Source organism: Cladophialophora immunda, assembly GCF_000835495.1.
Source record: "Cladophialophora immunda strain CBS 83496 unplaced genomic scaffold supercont1.4, whole genome shotgun sequence".
In the NCBI taxonomy this organism is placed as follows: Eukaryota; Fungi; Ascomycota; class Eurotiomycetes; order Chaetothyriales; family Herpotrichiellaceae; genus Cladophialophora; species Cladophialophora immunda.
This window is the reverse complement of record NW_015622544.1, coordinates 5,203,440-5,226,418: the sequence shown is the minus strand read 5'-3', so window position 1 is coordinate 5,226,418 and position 22,979 is coordinate 5,203,440. Positions and strand designations below refer to the sequence as shown.

Here is a 22,979-nt window from a genome sequence, read left to right as displayed (position 1 = left end):
CTTTGTTGGAGTCGGGGCCATTGTCATCATTCGCCTTTCACAGATTTCACACACCACAAAGGGCATTGCTCCCTGTTCATACAGGTCGCTCATTGTTTTTCCAAAAACAAAAGCCACGATCAGCGAGACAGCGGCTTTCAACGTGGGTACACATAATCTGTGTCTTGACCGCCGATAGCTTTCGTCCATTGTGTGAACAAAGCCGATACAATGAGACTCTACCATAGACATCTTGGTAGGAGAGGTCACTGCAACTGACATAAACCCCGACTTTGCCTTTGACGTGAGCAAAATTTACGTCTCATCTCCCAACCACTTTACCAACAACCGATTCTAACACCCGCCATCTATACCAACCTACCCATTTGCCACGAAAACAGTCTACAAAATGTGCTATACCCGTTCCACTCTGCTTGTCTGTCCGGACTGTCATTGCAGATTCACCTCTGCTGACTATCCAACGGTGGACAAGATTTGCTCATCTTCAAGTGATTGTCGCTATCGCAACCGCCATCCCCTGCCTCAACGTGAAGAGGAGGTGGCTAAGCGATGCTCAAGGTGCCACATAGATCGAGACAATCGGTATTCCCATGGCTCAAGCACACGTCAAGATTCTCGCTCTGTGATCCGTGAGTCGGAGCGAGGTTCTGGGCGCTCTGGGGCGTGTTCTGGAGCTTCTAGAACATGGACCATTGACTCTAACACCAGCACTATAAGGGACCATCGCGATCGCTCGACCACAGCCACTACGACCGGCTCACGATCTCGAACTGGTACATCCCGCAATGACAGTCGAGACCGGTCTTCCGCCGCCCATGAGCGCGATTCCAGGTCTTCTCTTTCTCGATCCCGTACTGTGTCAACTTCTGGCTCGCGAGTGGATGCGCATGAACGTTCTCATGAAGACCGACTTGTCGTACGAAGAGACAGGGATGGCTCCAGAACACTGTCAGACATGTTTGGGGATATGAGCGTGTCAACCTCTTCATCCCGACATGACAACGCTCTTGAGAGACGCCGAAGCCACAGAGGTGATCGTTCATCACACCGCACAGGCGGCCGTTCTCGTGGATTGCCGCCGAATGGCATCTCTCTGAATTTCGTCTCAATGATGCTCGCCCGCCGTCACACCAAGTCGCACCGCGAGTCTTCAGCCTCGACAAGCCAGACCCGCAACACCGACACCACCGTCTCCACCCGGTCTCGCGCATCGACTGGTCTGGATATCCCATTCGAGATGCTCCTCGACCGATATGGTCTGAGTGTCACCGACATCGAGTACTCCTTGGACCGGGAGCACCGTGAAGTCCAGTTTGAGATCCCCAGAGACATCCTGCAACTCCTCCCGCCAGGCGACCTTTTTCAAACGGAGGACAATGAGCTGGTGTGGGCGGTTTGTGAACGTTGCTTGGCCGAAGAGGGAGGATGGGGCAGTTTTGCGAGAGCGAGAGGAAGTGGAAGAGGAAGAGAATATCACTGAGGAAGAAAAGTGGAAGTAATCGTTTCGAGCTGGATCTCGAGGCTGCGGTGGTTAGTTTTACTCAAAGATGTCTTGGGGAATTTGGAAAGGGTTAGTTGGACAAAGGTAGGTAAGTATCAAGTGGGATAATGGACTTTCATTCAGGAGGTATGCTCCTTTTCTCGTCTCTATGGATGAGTGTGTGTTCCTCCGATCATCAGCCTCTGCTAACCCTGCCGCAAACCCCCAGACCTGACAAGCGCCCGAACACCGTGTTGACTTGTCTCGATTACGTGTCTGGAGGCCTTGGTTACGCGTGGCTTGTCAGAAAATCAGAAAAGTCCGAGATAAGCTACGACGGGGGTGGTGGAAGTACTTGGGCCATCATCACCACCCAGCATTTGCCTATGTGAGTTGAAAGTCATCCTGTGGTCATCACTTGACATGAACACATACGCCAGACGCAGAAAATAGAACACGCATCATCTCCCTCGCTTCCTCGCCGGTTCTTCCTGATTCTGATATGGGTTCAAAGGATTACACACGCACGTGATGTCAGCGATGTATACGAGCAATGCGCGGTCATGGATGAATGGAAAGCGACGTTCATTCAATGTGCCAATGCGGATGTCTATATCTCGTCGAAGGGACGGTCAAAGAGCAGCTCCCATGCGGACCAGCGTGGATCACCAGCTCCTTGTTTCCAAACTCTGAGCTATCAAGCCAGCAATGGCCATGTCCCATGTGCTGCAAAGCGTTCCCATCCCTGCTCTACAAACGCCATCCCTCCTCCATATCCTCCTTTCTGTCCCGCTCTTGATCGGCGCCACCTGCCTTCTAACATGGCTGCTCACGACCATCCAGTTTTCCCTCTCGGTCAAGAAGTTCAGGGCCCTCAAATCCGGGCGTGCTGCGACGCAAGCGATCCCTACAAAGCCGCCCGTTCTGCCTTACGCAATCCCGTGGCTAGGCCATGCTTGGGCCTTTTTGAATGAAAACCCCGGGTCTTTCTGGCGCACGCTGCAGATGAAACTCGACAAGACGGGAACCAACCTCCAGTTCTGCACGGTCCTGCTCGCGGGCCAGCGGGTCCACATCACCAACTCTGCCACGGCCGTACAGGCGTTGTTCAGAAGCAGACAGGTGTCGCGAGAATTGTTCAACCGGCAGATCGCGGTGGACGCGCTGGGGTGTTCGAAGAGAGACGCCGAAATCATGTTCCCTCCCACCCCGGGCCTGGGTCGAGGTCACGGAAATCGAAATGCCAATGCCACGACAACGGACGCCGCGGTACCGCAGGAGGAGGAAAAGGACAAGCGTCTCAGCATGGACGCCATCAACCACGAGTTCCTCCTCCACCAGACCGCCGCCAACGCGCTGACGAACAAGTTCATGGCATATTTCACCGCGGCGCTGGATGGCGCAACCGAGGTCGGAGACGAGTGGACCACGATCGACCTGCTCGCCTGGTTGAAGAAGATCATGTTCGAGGCATCCACCACGGCGTTGCTAGGGACCAAGATCCTCGAGATGAATCCAGACCTGGCCGAGCAGTTTTGGGCGTACGACGCCACCTTCCTGGCGAGGTTCTACGGCCTGCCCAAACTCGTGAAACCGGGCGCCTACGCCTGTCTTGAGACGATCCTCGACCGGACGGCCGAATGGGTCGAGGCCGCGCGGGCAGAGTGTGGCGGCAATCCGCCCGAGGAGCCGGACTGGGAGCCACTGTTTGGATCCAAGGTCATGAGGGCGAGGCACCGATTCTATGAGCGGAGGGGGCTGAGTTCACGAGGCAGAGCGGCCTTTGATATCGGGTTTCTGTTTGCGTGAGTACCAAGAACCCAGTTCCTGTCTTGTTTATATCCTTCTTTTATATGGCTGAGCTGTTTTTACTCACGCTGTCTGTCTGTGCTTCAAGTGTTTCATCAAACGTCATCCCGATTACAAGCTGGCTGCTCGCTCACATTCTCTCGCCCATGACGCCCAAGGACACGCTCACGAGGATCCAGGGCGAGGTCGAGCGCGCGAAGAGACCCGACGACGGCACCGTGGACATCTCGGCGCTGCTGACCCAGCCGCTGCTCAACTCGGCCGTGCACGAGACGATGCGGCACTACCTCGACCTGCTGGTCACGCGGCAGCTGACGACGGACACGGTGCTGGATGGCTACCTCTTGAAGAAGGGCGAATTGATCATGGCGCCGACCTCGTTCAGCCACCACGACCCCCGGTTTTGGGATGACGACCACCACCGCCATCATCGGCCGCAGGGAAGCGACGGGTGGGACGCCGAGAGATTCCTCCGCCGTGATCCCGACACGGGCAGGGAGACGTCCACCACCTCGTGGGCGGCGGGCAAGTTCTTCCCCTTTGGCGGCGGCGCGCACGCGTGTCCCGGCCGCGTGTTCGCCCGGCAGGAGATCCTGGGCGCGGTGGCCACGCTCCTAACCCGGTTTGAGGTGCGGTTCGTCGAGTACGTGAGCACGGACGGCGCGAATCCTGCTGGGTTTCCGCGCGTCAGGCGTCAGTACGCGGGTAATGGGGCGTTGAATATGGATGGAGACATCCGCGTCGAGATCAGGAGGCGATGACGATACGAGAGGAGAGGAAAAAAAAGGGGGCAGCGGATCGTCAGTCATGGCCTGGGAGAACGGCACGCCAATAAGGACGCGGGTGAGCAAGCATGGTGGTGGTGGTGGTGGTGGTGATGCAAGAAGAAACAGGCTGGATGGGCTCAATGCTCAAGGCGCACGAAGAGCCATTCCGACCATCACTACCATCGCATCGCCGGCCAAAGAACAAGGCGAGGGCTCTCTTTCACGACAGCACAACAATAACCACTTATTGATCCATTGATCCTTTGATCCTTTGACCCTTTGATCCATTTGTCCTTGTGAGAGTCCATTGAACTGCGCGGACAATGAGCCTGCGTTTCAATCTGCCGGCCATGAAAAGCTTATGAAACGCCCTTGCCCCCATCCAGCACCAGACCTTGCACGATACTCGAGAAATCTGTCCCAGTGTAGCCCAAGATTACACCGCTGCTGAAGCACACCTCGACAGGCCCTTCTCCCTACCAAAAAAGCCCCAGAAAACGAGAAGAGAAAACAAAGAGAGAAAGCAAGGTAAAGTCTCAAAGAGGAGAAGAGAAGAAGAGAACAAAAGGATGTGCTACACAGGCGCCACCAGGCTGCTCTGTCCAACCTGCTCCGGCCGCATGGGCCTGGCCGACCGCGTCGTCGTGCAGAAGACCTGTCCGCCCGCACCGAGGTGTCCGTACCGCGCTTGCCGGCCCTTGCCCGTTCGTCCGCGTGAGGAGTGCGTCGTCTCGCAGCGCCGGTGTGCCGCGTGTGTTCGTCGAGCGAGGAAGAGTGGTGACGATGGTGACGATGGTGCTGTGATGGTGGTGCTGGTGGGCGATGTGGATGGGTCTCCTCCAGGGACTCCGGAGACAAGGACCACCACAGCCAGCACCACCACCACCGTTACGAGCATGAGCAAACACACAAGCACGAGCAGCGCCGCAAGCGGCCTCAGCGGATTCGCGGCGATGAGCAGAGAGTGGGAGGTCAGGAGTGGCATCAGTCCCCCGTGGCGGCTGGGCGAGGCGTATCCCGAGAAGGAGAACAGAGGGCTCTGGAAGGCCGTTTTCGGTCCCAGGCGCCACTCGCGCTGCTGGGGAGGGATTGTGGGAGATGGCAGGTGAGTGAGTCCTCTGTTGTTATTGTTATTGCGATCTCTGGCTCGGTCTCGGTTTGCGCAGCGGGTTTCGGTTTCACTCTATAATTACAGGCTGTGTTTTGCCTTGACAAAAAGGTAGGAATCTACGGCACAGGCAAAGGGGATGGGTATCTCGGCGGGTTGGGTACAGAAAAAGAAAAGCCGTGGCGAGGAGGAAAGGAAGGCAGGGCAGGGCATCCTGGAGATGTCCCAGTCCACCTTCTTCCCCCAGCCTACAGAAAGTCAAGGAGCGAATGCCTCCAAACTCCATTCTGTGGTCAGGCGTAGAACTGCCGGCCAGGCTGGTGGAATGTTTTCTACATGGCAACAAGCCAAAAGGAGACTCTAATATACAAGCTTTCACTGAAGCACCGGATATCGCAAATGCATTTCGTCCACGGCGAAACTCTCTGTTCTGACGGAGTGTGTACCTTGTGATTGTCCTTGGACGATTTGCTCCACACTTCCTGCACCATAATAATGACAATGGCAAGCATCCGCTTGAGGGGTACCTAAAACTGGAGGTTGGGGCACTGTTCACTCCTTTGTCTTGCCGCTCACCGCGACCGAGGTCCTCCTTGGACTCTTGGGAGGCGGTGGAGGAGGTCTGTCCCCGTCCCCGTCCCCGTCCCCGTCCCCGTTCCCGTTCCCGGCGTTGGCGTTCAAGATGTCTAGATGGCTATCTAGCAATGAGTTGGAGGGACGCAGAATCTTCTCCCTCTTCCACGAGGCGGACAATGTGGAAACAGGTCGCTGAGGCATGACCGGCCGGAGCGGCACCGGGGGCGATCGAGGAACATCCTGTGCAGATCTCTGTGGCAGGTCTGAGCCCGCACTGCCAGCAGCAGCAGCGGTGGCGGCAGCACGCAACTTGGACGGTAAGCGAGGCTTCGTGCGGTCGAATATCGCCTTGGCAGATCGGGGATCTCTGTCTGCGGACGATGTGCTGTGCCCTTGCTGCTGGCTTGCGCGTGAGAGTGTCTGGGACGGAACCGCCAAGGAGTGAGTGCTTGCCGAGGCGCTTTTCGTAGCTTCCGTAAGGTGAGCAGACATCGAGGCTGCCGGTTGGAGTCTGAAGGGAGGTATGAGAAGTGGTCGCAGGAAGTGCGGACCTCTCATTGGCACGGGATGTTCCTCGCTTGGGGGAACCGAGACGCTGCGGAGAGTCGAAGCAATTGAGCGCCGGTGGAAGATTGACGAGGCGAACGATTTGCGGGTTGGGGTCCTGGGCCTGGACACTGGAGGTGTCACTGGGTTCATGCCCAAGGGATTGACCCCAAGGAACCTAAGGGATCTGGGTAGTGACTGCCGCACTTTGGCGATCATGGGAGGTCGCGCAATGGTTCCCTGATGATTCCAGACTGGATCATCGCTCAAACCAGCTTCTTCCATGGGAGGATCGGGTAACACGTTGAACGGTCGGTTACGGGGCCAGCGCGGATTTGGAGATTCGGGTTGCTGGCGCCGTCCAAATCTCGGCATTGAAAGAAGTTGTCCACTCTTGCGCCATCTAAAGAGCCAATACAGCAGCGACAGAATCAAAGAGACGCCAACTGCACAACTGTCAGCACGAGGAGTCGAGAGGCCACGGTGGGAATGGGACAGGCACATACCAAGCGTTCCAACCGCAATCCCTGCTTTTTGTCCTTGCGATAGAGTCCCATGAGATTCGGACACGGTGGTGCCATTTTGGCTTTGATAACCCCATGGTGTCTCCATTACAGTCGCGCTAGTTGTATGGTGAATGGTTGACTGAGATGTTGTCTTTGCTGGAGCCGACGTCACGGGAATCAACTGTGTTGGCGTTGACACCTGCGTTGCTGTGCCGGCGACCGACAGAGTATTGGAGGCAGTTGAAGCTTGTGAAATAAAACTGCTAGGACTGACGAGAGATGTAGTCGAGTCGAACGACGTGCTGGACAAGATACTTTCCGTAAGGCTGGTTGAAGTGACCGAGTTCGAGAACAATGTCGACGTTGGGTCTAGCGACGAAGTCGTGGTGGCGAGAAAGGAGGGCTCGTCGGTAGCCAGTGGCGCAGGAACACCGGTAGGGAGAATGAAAGGTGGTGTGACGATATCAGGAACAGGTGGGCTTGGGAGTAGAGTAAGGGGATTTGGAGGAGTAAATGGATCTTGGGAATCGGTAAGATCTTCCGCAGTTGCTGTTTCTATCGGGGGAGCCTCACTGGTTATAGTGACTCCGACAGCAGGAGGAGCAGGTGGTCCTTTTTGATTCCCTTCCGGTCCAGGAGGACCGTTCTTGTTATCCTGCAAGCCTGGTGCGTCCGAATTCTTGGGTTCTCTTCTTAGAAGGGGGTCGTGGGATTGGAAGACAGTAGCCCAGTAGCCACTTGGGAGAAGCATCGTTCTAGTGCCACGCCGTACAGCCTTTGTACGGGCGCACCTTCGTTGAGGTCATGCAGGCACCTCCCTCAACGATATCAGAATCCAGCCTTTTCTTGTCGAGGCTGTCAAATCTTAAGCAGAGAGAATCCAGATGCCTCCTATCCACAGGCACCCCGGACAAAGTGGACGACAGAGTCAAAACCGGAAGAATAAGAAAAGGCATGCAGCCGGAGTCTGAAGCGTGCAGGCCAGCTTACGGTCAGAACAGGCTGCAACCGAGCAAAACAAAGCAGAAACAGCAAGGGGCACGCCAGCGGCTGAAGGAAACAAAACCACGGCTTTGGGCAGCTGGCATCAGTTTACCACTTTATAACAAACCATATCCCATCTTGCTTGAACCAGAGGCCGCAAGTCGAATAGAGGGGCAACAAGAGCGGATGTCGGACTGTGGAACAAGAGAAATATGCATGGTATGATCGTCGCCTGCTGTTCCTCGGGGGCTCCAATACACACCCACCGATGACATGCTTTCCACGAGGTGACCGGGTCAGAGCGTCTTGGAGAACGGGGCAAATGTTTCGAGCCAGTGTCGAACAAAAGTATGTGTAGGTCCGTCCAGCTACACATGGCACGTCTTAAAGTGTAGAATGAGCCACGTTAAAGCCATGATGGGGGAGAAACTTGCACGGCCCCAAGTATCCATTCATTTTGATGATATCCTCGGGTTGGGGCGTCTTAAGCCAAGGAGGGAGCGTACGTGTGCTGTCCTACAAGTGGACTATGCAGAAGACGACGACGACGATCCCAACGGCGTATCCCTGCTCGATGGGCGTTTTGAAAGAGATTATGAAACACGATAGACGTTTCTTCAGCAAGGCTTAATCGGCCAGTGGAGGTCCAAAATTCCTGCTGCTTTTTGAACAAGGTCGCAGGGAAGGGGTGCTTTCGCGGTACGCTGTTTTACAATGAGTTGTGTCTAGCCGATTATGGAATGTCAGAGGCATCAAGTCCCAATATGTTCCACGAGGTGACCAGGATTTGATGGCGTCAACTTGTCAGTGAATCCGGCGCGAGTCTCCCGAGATAGGCGAGCCTCCCAGCAAGGGAAAAATATCAAGAACGAGGTCCTCCTCTGGACTGAAGGCTGAGTATACTCGTCCGCAAATACGTAGTGTAGTGTATCCTGGTCCAGGATAGTTGGGTTGGAGATTGCAGACCCGAGCATAGACAAGCGCTTATTGGGTTCGAGAATTCTGGAACGAGAGCTCTTGTAATGTGTTATAATTCAAAGGGCCAGGTAAATAAGTATTGTACACATGGAAATCTGTACACAGATGTTGTCTGACCCAGCATCCATTTAGCTGGTCAGAGGATTCGCAAGACAGACCTTTTCTCCGGGCTTCAGTTTGCGTCAGCACTGTCGCTATCGCCTCGCTGCACATCCAACGCGGCCATTTCCTCCAGAGCAACCAGCTTGTCCTGTAGCACGCTGGTGTCATACGTCGCGCGCCCCTCCGTCGCTGCTCTCAGTTTCCTCAGCCTTTGGCCTTCCTTGCCCGCGTTACCCAGCACACCGCCGATGAGGGAAATAGATCGCAGGGAATCGTCATTCGCAGGTATCGGATACGTCACCCAGGTGGGATTTGCATCGGTGTCAATGACTCCGATCGTAGGGACGTTGAATATCCCACACTCGTGCAGGCAAACTTGATTCTCGATCGGGTTCATGCAAACCACCAGATCTGGACGCATGACTTGATGATAGCCTCTCGACAGGATATCATCGTACTGAGGTAATTGATTGTCATGGATATCGACCACTTTGACGCCACAGTCTCCCAGGATTTGCTGCCCGTTGGTCAGTGCACCCGGGACCCATCGGTGAAAAATGTGGTAGCCTTCCGCCAGTTTTGCTGAGTTGACAATGATCTCTTCCATGCCCTTGCGAGTCCCGATGAAGAGTATGATACCACCACGTTCTGCCACCGCCTGGACCACTTTTGCCGCACGCTTTAGATAGGCATAGGTGATGTCTAACGAGATGATGTGAATTCCATCTCTTACGCCGAATATGTAGCCACTATTCGAAGGATTCCACAACGACGTATGGTGACCGAGATGGGTCTGATTGGCCAGCAACATGGGGAGAGTGAGTTCATCCACTGTTGGAGGCCTGCGAAGAATTGTAGACGGGTCATATGTCTGTGATAGATGCGTCCCTTGACGAGTAGCTCTCTGCATTGCGCGCCGGTGACGGTTCAACTCCTTTAGATTTCGGAAAGGCAGGGCATCTTGAGTGGATGGAGGAGTAGTGCTTGAGGTCGAGCCGGATGCGGGTTTCGACGTTGCTCGAGCAGTAGCGTGTGCATTGATGTCTGCTTGAAGAGCACGGATGGATTTGTGGTGCGACTCGACCATTTCTTCTAGTAGCCTCGTCGCGGCCGTTGGAGCGCGATCAATCGTGTCAAGGATGCTTGAGGGGTCGTCGGGATGGCCTGGTATTCTAGTCGTCCCTTTAGCATCTCGTTCTGAGGGTCGAAATGTGGGATTGTCGGCGGAGATAGTTGTTGCATATGTTCGAGTGACCGTCCGCGATGACTGCGTCAACACTGTCCGCCCTAAAAAGCATTAGAAGAACACGCCAATCACTGTCAAGCCGTACATACCATGCCGGGCACAAAACTGTCTGATGATCATGGTTGCTGGGTTCTGGCTTCAAACTGGACAGGTCGCATTGAGACTTTCCGTCTCTCCCACTGAAGCTGGTGTCGGGGTTAGAGCTTGGCAGGAAGAAACTTGAACGCGCAAACAGACCAAACGCGGCAAACACGGCAAACAACAGCTGCAGCTAGGCTTGGCCGCAGCCTTGACATTGAGTGCCCATTTCTTTCTATGCTCAAGTCATGCTTTGTTTCAGACTCTTGCTTTGAGATATGATCCAAATGCGGAGCTAGACGTACAGCCATGTTCACACTTACTCAAGTAACTGCTCCAGAATGGATGCTTCGGGCGTGCCAGCAGCCACCGGAGCGGACTCAGGTTCAAACACGAAAAAGCCCCCCTTTGGACAGTAGGTCCGGAAATCATTCTTTCCGCTGCACGATCCCGCCAACACGAAACACACATCCCCCAGTATCTCAGTGCTGTTGACGGCTTCCTGCGTTCTCTCAACATATACAAACTGATGTAGTCTTGCTTCTCTGCTGGACGCTATGTTTGGCCTTTGTTTGATATCTCGGGTGGGCGCCAGTGCCAAGGTCCGGCCCGGTGGCAGTAGAAGCTCATAAAGGGCGGGACAGAAAATAGAGCTCTTCTTGACTTAATCCTGTTTACCTCCTGCTTCTTGATCGTCAACAACCTCCAGCTTGCAGCGAGATCATCGAGAGATCAGTCATGGAAATGGTCAGCACAACCTTGACAAATCAGGTCTGTTCCAAAGCTAATGACAGAGTAGGATCGCCCACGACGCAACTTCAATCCAAGGAAGACCAGACGGTATGGACGACAAACTTTTGATCCAGATTACCTCGTCAAGTACAGCCCCAAATGGAAATACTCACGTCTCTACAACTTCCCGTTCCCTGGGGCCCACTGGCAACCACGCATGCGGACCATGGTGATTGCTGTCGATGGAGGATCCCGCGGCAACAATCGCAACGACCCCAAATCTCGAGCCGCCTATGGCGTCTTCTTTGGACCAAACTGCCCCCGCAATGCACACGGGCTGGTACCTCAGAGTGCGCCGCAAACCAGTTCCCGTGCCGAGCTTGAGGCGGTCCGCCAGGCTCTCGAAATTGTCCAAGGCATGAAACATGCAGGCGACATCGACGGCTGGCGTGAGATCATCATCAAGCTGGACTCGGACTATGTGGCGAAGAGCCTTGGTGAATACATCTGGACCTGGGAGAAGAACGGCTTCATGACCAGAAAGGGCACCCCTGTGGAACACGGTGATCTGATTCGCGAGCTGCATGGCACTATTACGCAGTTGGAGCAGGATGGAGCGGTGCGATTCTGGAGGATTGGGCGGGAGTGGAATCGAGAAGCCGATGCCTTGGTGAATCAGGCCCTGGATGTAAGTTCGTTAAAATCCTTTCCCAAATCTCGATCCTGCTCACGCCCTTTACATGCTCACGGCAGAATAGGATGCGGCTGACAGCGGCTATGGAGGATCGTGAGGGTATGGGCCATGTTTCGTGATACCGATGTGGGAATTCCGCTTTCGAAGCGTTGATTTGGTTTCTTTTCCCGATCCGCACTGCTGAGGACGCCTGCATAGCATTCCGGCACCTTGGAGCATGCTTGGATTTGTACTGGTAGTGATGGGTGAAAAGGGGGTTGTCTGCACTGTTGCACTGCTTTACTGCTTTAGTCTTTTTTTTTTCTGTGTAATGTTAAAACTGTGTACGGGTCTTGACTGGTCAAAGAGGGCGTGAGCCAGATTCTGGGTCTCGATCCAGCCTTCCATCATGGGTACCACAGTAAATCCATAGTCGAAGCTCGCTAGCAGATCTTTTGGTTGACAAATATTGTCCAGCGTGGATCCAAAGGTTGGATCAAACCAGCTCACTAAAAGGGCCAAGTGTCTGCTAGACTGTGGGATGATACAAGACAGGGTGGTTGAGCTGGACGCTTGAGGGTATGAGGCTGAAATGAAGCGTAGCCCGGATCCTCTTTGTCCGATCTGCGCCATCAGAAGGTTCCTCCCTCCCTCAAGACTGGCTTGCCTGGTAGCTGGCTTCGAAGCAGAGCTTCTCATAATGGATGTAACCAGACTTCAGAGCTCCATGGCCGCCATACGGCCAAGCACACGTCGACTCTGTCCTTTTTTTCTGCTCGAGACTCGGCTGGAGGTCGCGGCAACTTCAGAGACGTATACAATCTGCTGAGTACGTCAGGCCTGAGAGATGTTGGCTTGTCCGGCTTCGGGTGTTCGTCAGTGGCAGACACTTGTCGAGGCTCCAAGATAAGGTTTTCGCGGTGAGGACCTCAACGACCACCCGCCGCGCATCGACACCAGCTGCTGCCTGTGCAGATCCCTTCTTTTAAGATGCTGTGAAGTATGAGCATCTTGACTTGGATTAAACACTGCTGAATTCCCTGCATCCTGCCAGATTCTGTGTTTGATCACAATCCTACCTGTTCCCTCCGTTTTCAGTGCCAACTCTGGCTACGGCAAGGTATTGCTCGTCCCTACACTGAAGGCGAACACTTGAAGAATCACGATGGACCTCCTCGCGGAACTGGAGAGCATGGCTCTCAACGTCTCAGTCGTACAAGAAGACACGATCTCAGAGCGGGACATCGCACGATGGCAACGGATATTTGGCTATGCGAAACCAGAGGCCGTTCGCCGCATCGAAGAATACCGGAGCAACTACTCGAAGACGCGGATAACTGACGAGCTCTGGGATACAGTCAAATCCCGAAAAGAGGCGGAAGGTTACGACCGGGAAGCATACGAGTACTCACTCAAAAACCAGCAACAAGCTCGTGGCTTGACTGCCGCTCCATGCGTGTCTGGCACGTTCATCATGCAGCTCACATGGCCTCTCGACTCACCGGAAAAAGTTAAGGACGTTGCTGGCTTAAAGGAGGCTCCGTCGATGGCGACAGGAGCAGGTGATCATGGGCAAGTAGATTTCTGCCAGATCGATGGGGTGACGAGAGTGAAGCTGCTGGATTGGGTCGCAGAGCATCACGGCGGCTTCCAACTTACTATCGTTCGCTTGATCAAGGCGAAGAAGAGTCTCTGTTCACAGAGCATAGCTCCAACCCTTGCGCTGGACGCGACCATGCCCCAGAACCGGCTGGACGACGACAAGGACATCCCTCGGCCATTACAAGACGAATATCCTGTATGGTATTTTTTTTACGGTACCCTGGGCAATCCCGAGGTCCTCAAACATCACCTCAACTTGGACACAGAACCGTCTCTTGTACCAGCCCATATCGAAGGTGGTGAAGTTGGACTCTGGTCGGGGAAATATAAGGCGCTAGTGGATTCGCCAGGATCGGCCAACATGAAGGTGGTTGGAAGCGCGTTCCTCGTCCGGTCTCGAGACGAGGAGGACGCGTTGAGATTTTACGAGACAGACAAGTATGAAGTTGTGCGATGCCGCATCTTGACCGAGCAGGGTATTTTCAGAGGGTTGACCTTTCGCTTTGACGGAGTCCCGAAGGATCTAGGATAGCATGGGATAGACGAATGCTGGACTCGATGTGAGAGTGGTGGCCACTGGTCAGCTGATCAGTGAAATGATGGTCGTGGACTACTATGAATTGATGATTTGCGCAGTGGGGAACCAGCCCCTGAGTGCCAAGCCACTAGACTCCTTTTGCGCTGGGCCCTTGCCGCTTGGCATGCGATCCGCCTCTTCTTGTCTTCTTGTTCGCCTTGTTGTTGTTTTCTCCTGCTTCGCCCTCGACGCTGCGCCTCACGAGGTTTCCTTCCTCCAGGTCACAAATACGGAGCACAGTCCACGCTGGCCCGCCACTCGATCTCTCGCCCCTGATCTGGCCTGGTCCTCCAACCTCTCGGCAGCCGTGGGAGGGTAGCACAAAGCGTCGTCTTCATTGGCCCCGCCTTGTCTCCCCCCAGCATCGCCCAGCCTGACTTCGAAACGCGCCGTGACATTTGTCTCGTGAGCATCTAGACAACGCAATTTCACCTTGTGTCTTGGATGATGTTCATTTCTCTGAGTTTAGTATGGGGAGTACAGTTAGGCACTCGGCGTGAATGCTTGTCTAGCCGACTCTTCCTCTGGCTGTGTGCTCTATTCCACCTGTCAGGATCCAGTGGACTGATCTCAAGTGGTACCTATTGCCAGGATCGCCAGCCTCTCCGTCTGGATGTGAAGTTGCACGCTTGGCTCCCCAATCCGAGTACATATCCGCAACCTCGAGCCCTCAGGGTGACTTTTCCCACTTTCCTAGGCGTCCAATTCTAAACAGCCTCTGTTGTTGTCATTCTTCAATAATCACTTTGTGAGTTGCCCAGCACCACTGCACCTGAGCGTCCTCTCCTTTTGCTTTTTGCCCTCTTTTCAAGGCGACTCTGTCTGCGAAACGTTCCGCGCCATACCTCGGAATCCTCGTTGCGACTGCGCATCTAGCCACGAACCAAATCCCACATAGACGCCACCACTATGCGCTCACTCTTCTTTGTGGTGGTCGGGGCCCTCCCCCTCCTGACCTCAGCATGGTCAGAACACACTCTTTTAAGCCGGTCAACTGGAAACGCGACATCTTGCGACACGGGCGACAAGGTCTGCGGCGCCTTCTGCATCCCAAGCGACTATACTTGTTGTCCTGATCTCGAAGGTGGTTGTTCGTCGAAATCAGTGTGCCAGAAAGGCGACAACGGCGTGTATGGGTGTTGCCCGGTCGGGGACACTTGCACGGGCGATGGCGGTGCAGAATTTCTCGACGGCGAGGGTTCGACCAGCACTTCAACCAGCACCGCCGATGCCTCGATTGCATCCAAGACGACTTCGGCCAGCAATGCAGCTCAGCCTCGCGTTGTGGCTCAAGGATTGGCCGCTGCACTGCTGGCCGCCGGCATTGCCGCTCTCCTTTAATCACCGTCAACCACGCAGACTTGCAGCGTCTTATTACCGCAGCTCGAAATCGAACCAAGTTATTGCATATTTGTGAAGAGGAATTAGGGACATCTTTTTGCGGGGGTTGGATGTCAGGATGGCATGTGGACCGGTTGATTGTTATTTGGATTTGATTGATATCCCCATGAATGCATAATTGGCGATGCGAACCTTGTCATTCGAGCTTTGAATACATACCACTCTATCTGACATCGGCTCAGCCACTTCTCACCTGCTTGCCTGTTCCGCCGCCTCGCTGCTTTTTCTTTCGGTGTCTCTTTCATTTCTGCCACCCCTTGAGCCACCTATAGCGACCCTGAGAGGCAAGCCAAGACGAGATTGAGAAGGATATGCAGCAGGCGGCCTGATGTAGAGAGGAGAGGGCCGCTTTACCCTGGAGGCCTGGATTTCTGTATATACAAAACGCGCCCCGAAGGGTCCGCCATATTTCCCCACGTTCTGGGGGTTTGCGCGCGTATCTACTCGGTAGATGCCTTCTCCATAAGATGCAACCCACTGCTCCATCCTCCATGGCTCGGTACTTGGACTGCATTGCACCTTGTGCGCACGGAGTAAGCACCACCATCACCACCGCAAACACCGACAACCACACACAATGTGTGGAGAAGGCAACGGTGCTTTATCCGAGGTAACGCAAAGTAACGAAGCCACACTGTGCCCGCACTTGAGCTGTTTCCTCTCAGGAAGCACTGTTCGAGTATGTAATACCCTCTAGGCTGGCCTGGCCGTATTCATTCCTCCTTTCCAAGTTTCAACTGCCGGTGCCGGGTTGTTTTCGCTGCAAACTCTCTCACACGCTCACAGCAAGGCGAAATAACACCGCGCTTCGTCGGCCATCGACCCTTTCTCTCTCTCGCCGAATTCGACATTCTATCCAGATACATTCGGCCCAGGGACACCGACCAAGACATGTCGTCCATGAGAGCCGCCCGCTTCTACGGCAACAGGGACATTCGCGTCGAGGACGTCCCCGTCCCGGAACCGGGTCCAGGCGAATGCCTTGTGGAAGTTGAGTGGTGTGGGATCTGCGGGAGCGATCTGCACGAGTATGCCGCCGGTACGTTGCGATATTGAGTGTTTTCGCCTGTCGAAGAGGGGGGGTGGGGTGAATGCTCCTTGTGAACGACATACGAGGATGTCTACAATTCGGCCACCCAAGGGAATTTGGTCCGGGTTCTTGACTGACCGATTAATGACAACCCTGCAGGCCCCGTCTTGATGCGCACAGTCGATCCAGAGACCGGCAAGCCGCGGCCCATCATCTTCGGGCACGAGTTCTGCGGGCGGCTGAAGAGTGTGCCCGCGGGGTCGCCGCTGCAGGTCGGGCAGGCCGTCATGGTCGACCCGCACTGCATCTGCCGGACGTGCGTCTGCTGCACGGCCGGCAACGACCACATCTGCCAGAAGCTGGGCTTCATCGGCGGCAGCAGCGGCAAGGGCGGCGGGCTCTCCCAGTACGCCACCGTCGAGGAGGCGCACTGCCTCCCGCTGCCGGCCAACGTGAGCCTGGACGACGCCGCCGTCATCGAGCCGCTGGTCGTCTGCCACCACGCGGCCAAGGCCTCCGGGCTGGCCCTCGAGGGGCTGGACGTGCTGATCCTCGGCGGGGGCCCCGTGGGCGCCGCCCTCATCTCGGTCCTGCGCGCCCACCGCGTCGCGCGCATCATCCTCAGCGAGCCCACGGCCAAGCGGAAGGAGCAGGCCAAGGACGTCGTCGACAGGGTCATCGACCCGCGCACCGAGAAGGTCGGGGACGTGTGCCGCGAGCTGACCGCCGGCAAGGGCGTGGATGTCGTCTTCGACTGTGCCGGCGTGCAGCCCGCGCTGGAGGCGGGCTTTGACGCCCTCAAGTCCATGGGGACCTTTGTCAATGTCGCCGTGTGGGAGAAGCCGGTGAGAGTTTCTGCAGTCTACTTCCCCTCGTGCATGGATGCATGGATGGCGTGACAAACCGAGGGGATTGGTTTTGCTAACCCGTGAGATTTGCCGCCAGATCCAAATCCAATTCCTGCCCTTCTTCTTCAAGGAGATCAAGGTCATGAGCTCGTGCTGCTACAACGAGCAGGACTTTAAGGAGGTCATGGAGTTGATGGCCAAAGGCAAGTCTACGTCCTCATTCCCTATGATAACCACTCTCCTGTCTCGGCCTTGACTATTATCACCACTCTCCTCTTTTCTTCTCGTGTGTGAGCCGAACTTAACTTACCTTCTCCTCCGGCGGTCTCCTACAGGCTCATTCGAGGGCTACGAGAAAATGGTCACCAGCCGCATCTCCCTGGAAGACACCGGCCCCAAGGGCTTCGAGGAGCTGGTCAACAACAAGGACGACCAGATCAAGATCCTGATCTCGCCCAAGATCAGATGAGTTTTTTGGAGCCCCCTAGGCCCATTAGGCCAGAGTCTGGAGCACTGGGTCCTGGCTCCTGGCTCCTGGCTCCTGACTCCTGGGCCTTGGGACTTGGTCATTTGGTTATAACTTATACTATACCACATTATATTATATCATCTCGACACGAGTACCTCGTCCAAGTCAGATTCAGATGGGGGAACTGAGAAAGCTTGCGGTAACATAGCATAGCAATCGCAATCGCAATGGCATAGCATGCGTGACATGATATGGTTGTTTAACAGCCTAGATTGCAGCTTTTGCGTTCGGTTCTAGCAGATTTATATTACCGGTCAAGAGCGAGTCTCCCTGGACACGCCAGCCTCGGAACGTACGAGTCAAGATGCAGTCAAGACAGCTAACGTGACGGCATCTTCAAACTACGTCGTCTCTGAGAGGTACGTGTAACTTTATCAATGTCGACGAACCAAGATTGTATGCCCTGGCTTCGAACGGCGCGGTCGACATCGGCGTCTCAAATACTCGCCCGCCTCGGCGCCATTGCTCTCAACAGCTTCTTGCCCTCCTCATCATTCGCGGCCACCCAGGCGTCGATAATGCCATTCAGTTGGCCCTCGCTCCGCAGTCTCGAAAGGAATTCCTTTGCGTAGCTATACCCGACCTCGTAGATCTCGTCAAACTTGGCAAACTCCAGTGTCCCGTAGGCTTCGATCGGAGGGCGCATGTAGATACACCCCGGGGTGGCTTTCGCGCGTTCTAGGGCGTCGACCGAGGAAACGTACGCCAGGCGAGCTTGGATGTCGGACAATGTCGGTGGATTAGGGATCGAAGAGAAAGGGTTCCAGCGGTTGAGCAGCGACCAAAAGCCCGAGAGGGTGTCGCCATATTGTTGCGGAGTGTCGTCGTCCACGGCGCCGACGTCGACTGCGAAGACGAGATCGGTGCCAAGAGATTTCATGTGCTGGACTGTGAGGTTGTCGATGTATCCCCCGTCAAGCAGCATGCTGCCTTCATCACAGATTGGCGGGATCAGACCGGCGAGGGACATGCTGGCCCTGACATATCTCCATGCATATCCCGAAGTGTGGATCTCCGCGCGGGATTTGCTGATATTCGTAGTGTTGCAGTAGAAAGGCAGCCAAAAGTCCTCAATCTGCGAATCCCCAAACGCTTTGAACATGCCACGGTTGAATTCGTGACCGGTGGTATATGCGGCGGAGGGATAGGTCAAGTCCAGCGCGAACCGCCACATACTGCCCATCCGACCCGCGAATTTCTTCGCGCGCCCGTACATGGGCACCACATCTGCATCACGGGCATAGAGGGCTCCCAAAAATGCACCGATCGAAGTCCCCCCGACGATGTCGATGGGTATGCCTGCCTCTTCGAGGGCCCGGATGACCCCAACATGTGAAATACCGCGCGCACCGCCCCCACCGAGCACCAGCCCAACAGACTTGCCGCAGAGTCGTCTCGCAAGTCGATGCAGGTCGCCTTTGAAAGGGGTATCAGCAGAATACAGCGGCGCCTGGCGAACTCGGCGAGAGGTGTACTTCTGGATCTCGGCTTGAATGACCTGGACACTTTGCTTGATCGCCGAGCCGAACCTTCGCGGAGGGGAATGCGGCGTGGCTTCGGGGCTCACACGAAATGCCATCTGGATATGATGATGACCACCGTTGATCCACATTCGGTTGCTCATCCATTTCCTGGTCAGGCCTGGTTGCGAGTATCGATCGACGTGGAGGAGGACAAGGTCTTTCCGGGCGGTTGTTTTCATTCCCAGAAGGAATCGCTCGTACTCACCAATACTCGGTGAGCTCTCAGCCAAGCCAACCAGCAGAATGCAGTCTGCTTGGGAGATGCAAGTTTGAGTCCATGGAGCATTCACACTGGTATCTGCTATGTAGAGCACCATACCATATTTCTCTTCGAGGTCGGCGAGATACTGTGACAGCTTGAGACGACCCATACGGTTGAAGGCGTGTCGGCCAAGGTGGCTAAGGATGATGGCTTGGTTTAGCAACGTAACGCCATTCGGCACTCCGGTCTGGCTTAATGCTGCCAGTAACCGATTCCCAAATTCAACGACTGGGACTCCCGCTGTGACTGGCAACACCGCTATCGTCCGGAGATTCAGGGTAGATGTGCTTGAATCACTCAACGCGGCTCTCTTCCTCTCTTGGCCCTTTTCCGTCATCGGAGCTTCGACAAGCGCTCGCATGCGCTGCGCGATCAACTTTGAAATTTGGATGGTGATATTGGGATGCTCCTGTGCGAGACTGTTAAAGAGGCTTCTCGGGAACTTGGCCAGTTCTGTGTCACGTATAGCGTGGAGGGTGGCTGGCCTGGTGCCATCGGTCATAACTTCCAACTCCCCGATGCTTTCACCTTGGCCGTATTCTCCTGTCACCCTCATGGTTCCACCCTCCAGCTCGCGGACTGCTCGTAGTCGCCCGTTGAGGACGATGTAGATGGCATCGCTATCGTCTCCCTGGTGATGGATGACTTGACCGGCATTGACTTGTACCCACTCGAGAGCAAAGTCAATATGTAAGATCAGCCTCGGGAGCAGACTGGTGAGGCGTTTCGCCATTGTCAGGAGGACAATTGGATATTTCTCGGCAACCCTCTCCAATGCGGAACGAGGGAGGAAACCCACATAGACGTCCGTTTTGGCCGTCACATCCGTAAAAGATCTGTAGGACGACAGTGTCCCAACGTAGCCAGCAATGCCACCAGGTTTGACCAGAAACAACGTCTTCTGCACCATTCTTTTGTTGTCTTTGGGTTGTCCCGGGAAGCCTGCGGTCGATTGAGTTCGCGAAGTGGAGGTTTTAGTTCTTCGAAGACGTGGGAAAGTGTCGTCTCTTGAGCCTCTCCGCGACCGGCGGCGATCGTCTGATTCTTGTTTCTCTTCTTTCTCTTCGACCGGGATGCTAACACCTAAGAAGCCGTCAATCACATAGTAGAGACCCGGGTTCCGTTCGCCTTGCTCGACCAACACAGAGCCTTTTGGAAAATACACGATCTCGACATCGTCCATTAATTCCTCGTTCAAAGTACGGCTGTTTAGCGGGCCGCCAACGCTGGCGGCCGAAGCCGTCATGGATTCAGACTCGCCATCCGCCGAGCCTTCGTAGGGGTCGATGAAGCCAAAGGCATTATTGAAAATCGCCGTTTGGCGTTTTGCGTCGTAGGATACAAGCCGTGGAGACTGCTCGACCGAGACTGGAACACCTTTCAAGGCCTGGGTTACCGTTTCGCTCAACCCAAGAGCTTTGGCCATGCACTCCAGCACAGATTCGCGAAACAAGCTGTCCTCATGGATCGAATCTTGTCTGTGCGGGATATCGTTGCTGAAAGACGACTGGCGAAAAGGTTGTGGTTCTCGGGTTCCCATTGGGCTCAGCTCCATCCTGAACCCGTCAGGGGCTCCCATACTCGTCCAATTCGAGGTCGAGCGGAGATGAAGGCTGGTTGGTCTCTGACTTGGCCTCGACGCGCCATGCAGATCACCCGAGCTGACGTTTCTGTCACCTATTCCCGGCCGTATGGAATTCGGTGCCGAAGAAGAGCTCGCTCCCTTTGCTGCGTTGAGCCGAGCTATCGTGGCGGCTTCTTTGCGAAGGCCACTTGAAGATCTCCGCCGGCCTGCTGTCGGATTGTGTAATGCAATCCCTTTCGTTCCTTCTTCGGGGCCAATCCTCTCTCGTTCTTTGGCAAACTTGTCCCGTAATCTGTCAAGGGCATGGCCGCGGAGATGGTTGGGTAGATCATAACTGGTGTATTTGTTCATCAGCTTCTCGATCTGCAGGACCTCCGAGGTCAGTCCGAGATACTGATGCGCGGTTGACAGCGTCACTCGGTGCAGCCTTGTCAATATCACCTGTACTATGTGGGCGGTGGCTTTGGGGTACACTCTAGTCAAGCGGCGAAATGCGCTTGCCGGGATGATGGCTATGGTGGTGTCAACCACTGCTCGCGCCACAATATCAGGATGCGCAGAAACCGAAAGCTTGGGTCTGGCTTGGTGGTTCTTATAGTGGCGTTCATCAAAGGCAGATCCAAGGGTCAACGGTGGCACGCTAGGGAGCCTGGCTTTCTGCGTTTCGCTAAGACCACCAGCGACGGCTGACCCTGGCGTCGGCGGATCCATTGTCGGGCTGGCAACGTTCGAATCTGGGGTGCGAGTGACGTGGTTGGTAAATCGCGTGCCATTGGGAATCTGGTCGTCATGGCGCAGCTTGACATCTTCGGTGAACAAGGACAGGATTGAGAATAAAGAGGACATTGACGCTCCATTCTTAACTTCGGTCAATAACTGATATCCTTGATTGCCTTCCCGATATCCTTCGTCTTCGTCGAACAAGTCAATTTGACCAGTACTGGTGCCGTCGGGCGAGTCTCTCAAAGATTTGACAAATATCTGGACCAGCCCGTCCACCACCAAACAGAACCCTTTCTCTTCCTCAAGCAGCAATGTCTCCCCCGCGATGAGCTTCCTAGTCTGCATCGTTCGCGTCAATTCGTGAAAGATGGGCCTTTCCAGGTATCCAAACACCTTGATTGCGCTAAGGAATTCGTCGAGGTAGTTGGCCAATCCTGGTTTCGAGTCTCCATCTTGTGTGTCTGGAAACAAGTCTATCTGGGGTTCTTTTCGCTGCGGCTCTTGAGGTAGATGTGTATAATAGTTTAGGAAACGATAGCGGATGAACCAACTGACGGTCGAGACCACGGCGACGAAGATCAAGAGCCTTCAAGCTGTCAGTAGGAGAAAAGGTAAAACGAGTGAGGGGCGTCGCTTACAGAGTAGTGAAATTCATGGTAAAGGTCAAGCTCATCGAAAAAAGAGTGAACAACCATGTCGGCAGCGTAATTGTACAGAATGCTATGATCCATAACAGCGCATGAGGGAGAAAAGTCACGAGAGATATGATGGCAGCACCAAAGCCCCTTCCAGGCGACGATTGTCCATGTCCCACCAGGACATTTGAACCTGCGGCGGAGGCATTCATGTTGGCGACCGAGCTCAGGTTTGCCCTGAGGCTCGTGGGGGGCACAAGTGGAGGGCTAGGCTGGAGGAGCTCTAAGGGTGAAAGTGAATGATCCGAGGCCAGCCAGTGAGCACGTCACGAGGACCGGGCATTGCTTCTGCACCTACTTGCCGGGCGAATGGAGGCAGTGCTCTTGCATGGCGGACTGGAACTAGTAGGAGAAATGAGGGAAATGAGGGTAACGAGAGTGAGATGGGTGGTAAGAAGAAGGAATCAACGACCATTGTTGATCGAATAAAAACGCACGTGAAATGGAAACGAGGGTTGCGCCGGTTCAAGCTTTCTGGCCGCCCGCCGTCGATCAGATGTGAGGCACTGGTGACAATGCGGTGGTGGGTGGTGGGTGGTGGCGGGTTGGCGCAGGGATGGAATTTGGCTGGAGATCATATCCAGAATGACAGCCACGTGACAACGCTGTCTATGGTTAT

The 22,979-nt window shown here is 54.9% G+C and overlaps 8 protein-coding genes across 10 annotated transcripts; 5 read left to right on the top strand and 3 right to left on the bottom strand.

The window, feature by feature from the left end:
- Positions 1 to 388: 388 nt before the first annotated feature.
- Positions 389 to 1,480, top strand: PV07_08123 (uncharacterized protein; the record flags this gene model as incomplete). Its single annotated transcript, XM_016395256.1, has 1 exon — positions 389 to 1,480. The coding sequence occupies one exon, from the start codon at positions 389 to 391 to the stop codon at positions 1,478 to 1,480; it is 1,092 nt and encodes a 363-aa protein (XP_016248675.1).
- Positions 1,481 to 1,603: 123 nt separating this feature from the next.
- PV07_08122 lies at positions 1,604 to 4,050 on the top strand (the record flags this gene model as incomplete). Of its 3 annotated transcripts, XM_016395255.1 has the most annotated exons (4): positions 1,604 to 1,627; positions 1,710 to 1,868; positions 1,995 to 3,285; positions 3,378 to 4,050. In XM_016395255.1, the coding sequence occupies exons 3-4, from the start codon at positions 2,189 to 2,191 to the stop codon at positions 4,048 to 4,050; spliced, it is 1,770 nt and encodes a 589-aa protein (XP_016248674.1). In that variant the 5' UTR covers positions 1,604 to 1,627; positions 1,710 to 1,868; positions 1,995 to 2,188. The 3 variants fall into 3 exon arrangements, with proteins under 3 accessions (XP_016248674.1, XP_016248672.1, XP_016248673.1); XM_016395253.1 differs by having other exon boundaries at positions 1,710 to 3,285; XM_016395254.1 differs by lacking the exon at positions 1,604 to 1,627 and having other exon boundaries at positions 1,660 to 1,868.
- A 1,432-nt stretch (positions 4,051 to 5,482) lies between these two features.
- PV07_08121 (uncharacterized protein) lies at positions 5,483 to 7,543 on the bottom strand (the record flags this gene model as incomplete). Its single annotated transcript, XM_016395252.1, has 2 exons — positions 5,483 to 6,732; positions 6,793 to 7,543. The coding sequence occupies 2 exons, from the start codon at positions 7,541 to 7,543 to the stop codon at positions 5,717 to 5,719; spliced, it is 1,767 nt and encodes a 588-aa protein (XP_016248671.1). The 3' UTR covers positions 5,483 to 5,716.
- A 1,247-nt stretch (positions 7,544 to 8,790) lies between these two features.
- Positions 8,791 to 10,272, bottom strand: PV07_08120 (ribosomal protein S2). The gene is made up of 2 exons (XM_016395251.1): positions 10,192 to 10,272; positions 8,791 to 10,143 (listed from the first exon to the last, which is right to left on the bottom strand). The coding sequence occupies exons 1-2, from the start codon at positions 10,220 to 10,222 to the stop codon at positions 8,927 to 8,929; spliced, it is 1,248 nt and encodes a 415-aa protein (XP_016248670.1). The 5' UTR covers positions 10,223 to 10,272; the 3' UTR covers positions 8,791 to 8,926.
- A 184-nt stretch (positions 10,273 to 10,456) lies between these two features.
- Positions 10,457 to 12,163, top strand: PV07_08119 (uncharacterized protein). Its single transcript, XM_016395250.1, has 3 exons — positions 10,457 to 10,927; positions 10,980 to 11,600; positions 11,671 to 12,163. Exons 1-3 carry the CDS (start codon positions 10,919 to 10,921, stop codon positions 11,701 to 11,703), a joined length of 663 nt encoding a protein of 220 aa, XP_016248669.1. The 5' UTR covers positions 10,457 to 10,918; the 3' UTR covers positions 11,704 to 12,163.
- A 417-nt stretch (positions 12,164 to 12,580) lies between these two features.
- Positions 12,581 to 13,774, top strand: PV07_08118 (uncharacterized protein). Its single transcript, XM_016395249.1, has one exon. The coding sequence runs from the start codon at positions 12,751 to 12,753 to the stop codon at positions 13,717 to 13,719; it is 969 nt and encodes a 322-aa protein (XP_016248668.1). The 5' UTR covers positions 12,581 to 12,750; the 3' UTR covers positions 13,720 to 13,774.
- Positions 13,775 to 16,056: 2,282 nt separating this feature from the next.
- PV07_08117 (chlorophyll synthesis pathway protein BchC) lies at positions 16,057 to 17,757 on the top strand (the record flags this gene model as incomplete). Its single annotated transcript, XM_016395248.1, has 4 exons — positions 16,057 to 16,204; positions 16,355 to 17,040; positions 17,141 to 17,246; positions 17,379 to 17,757. The coding sequence occupies 4 exons, from the start codon at positions 16,057 to 16,059 to the stop codon at positions 17,510 to 17,512; spliced, it is 1,074 nt and encodes a 357-aa protein (XP_016248667.1). The 3' UTR covers positions 17,513 to 17,757.
- PV07_08116 (lysophospholipase nte1) lies at positions 17,737 to 22,887 on the bottom strand. The gene is made up of 2 exons (XM_016395247.1): positions 22,304 to 22,887; positions 17,737 to 22,251 (listed from the first exon to the last, which is right to left on the bottom strand). The coding sequence occupies exons 1-2, from the start codon at positions 22,510 to 22,512 to the stop codon at positions 18,009 to 18,011; spliced, it is 4,452 nt and encodes a 1,483-aa protein (XP_016248666.1). The 5' UTR covers positions 22,513 to 22,887; the 3' UTR covers positions 17,737 to 18,008.
- Between the last annotated feature and the right edge of the window lie 92 nt (positions 22,888 to 22,979).

Excerpts from the sequence above, each read along its gene's own strand:
- PV07_08120 (XM_016395251.1), bottom strand. The coding sequence starts at position 10,222 with ATGATCATCAGACAGTTTTGTGCCCGGCATG. Across the intron at positions 10,144-10,191 it reads ACAGTTTTGTGCCCGGCATG|GGCGGACAGTGTTGACGCAG; the intron begins GTATGTACGGCT and ends AATGCTTTTTAG.
- PV07_08119 (XM_016395250.1), top strand. Across the intron at positions 11,601-11,670 it reads TGGTGAATCAGGCCCTGGAT|GATGCGGCTGACAGCGGCTA; the intron begins GTAAGTTCGTTA and ends ACGGCAGAATAG.
- PV07_08118 (XM_016395249.1), top strand. The coding sequence starts at position 12,751 with ATGGACCTCCTCGCGGAACTGGAGAGCATGGCTCTCAACGTCTCAGTC.
- PV07_08116 (XM_016395247.1), bottom strand. The coding sequence starts at position 22,512 with ATGAATGCCTCCGCCGCAGGTTCAAATGTCCTGGTGGGACATGGACAA. Across the intron at positions 22,252-22,303 it reads ACCATGAATTTCACTACTCT|GCTCTTGATCTTCGTCGCCG; the intron begins GTAAGCGACGCC and ends GACAGCTTGAAG.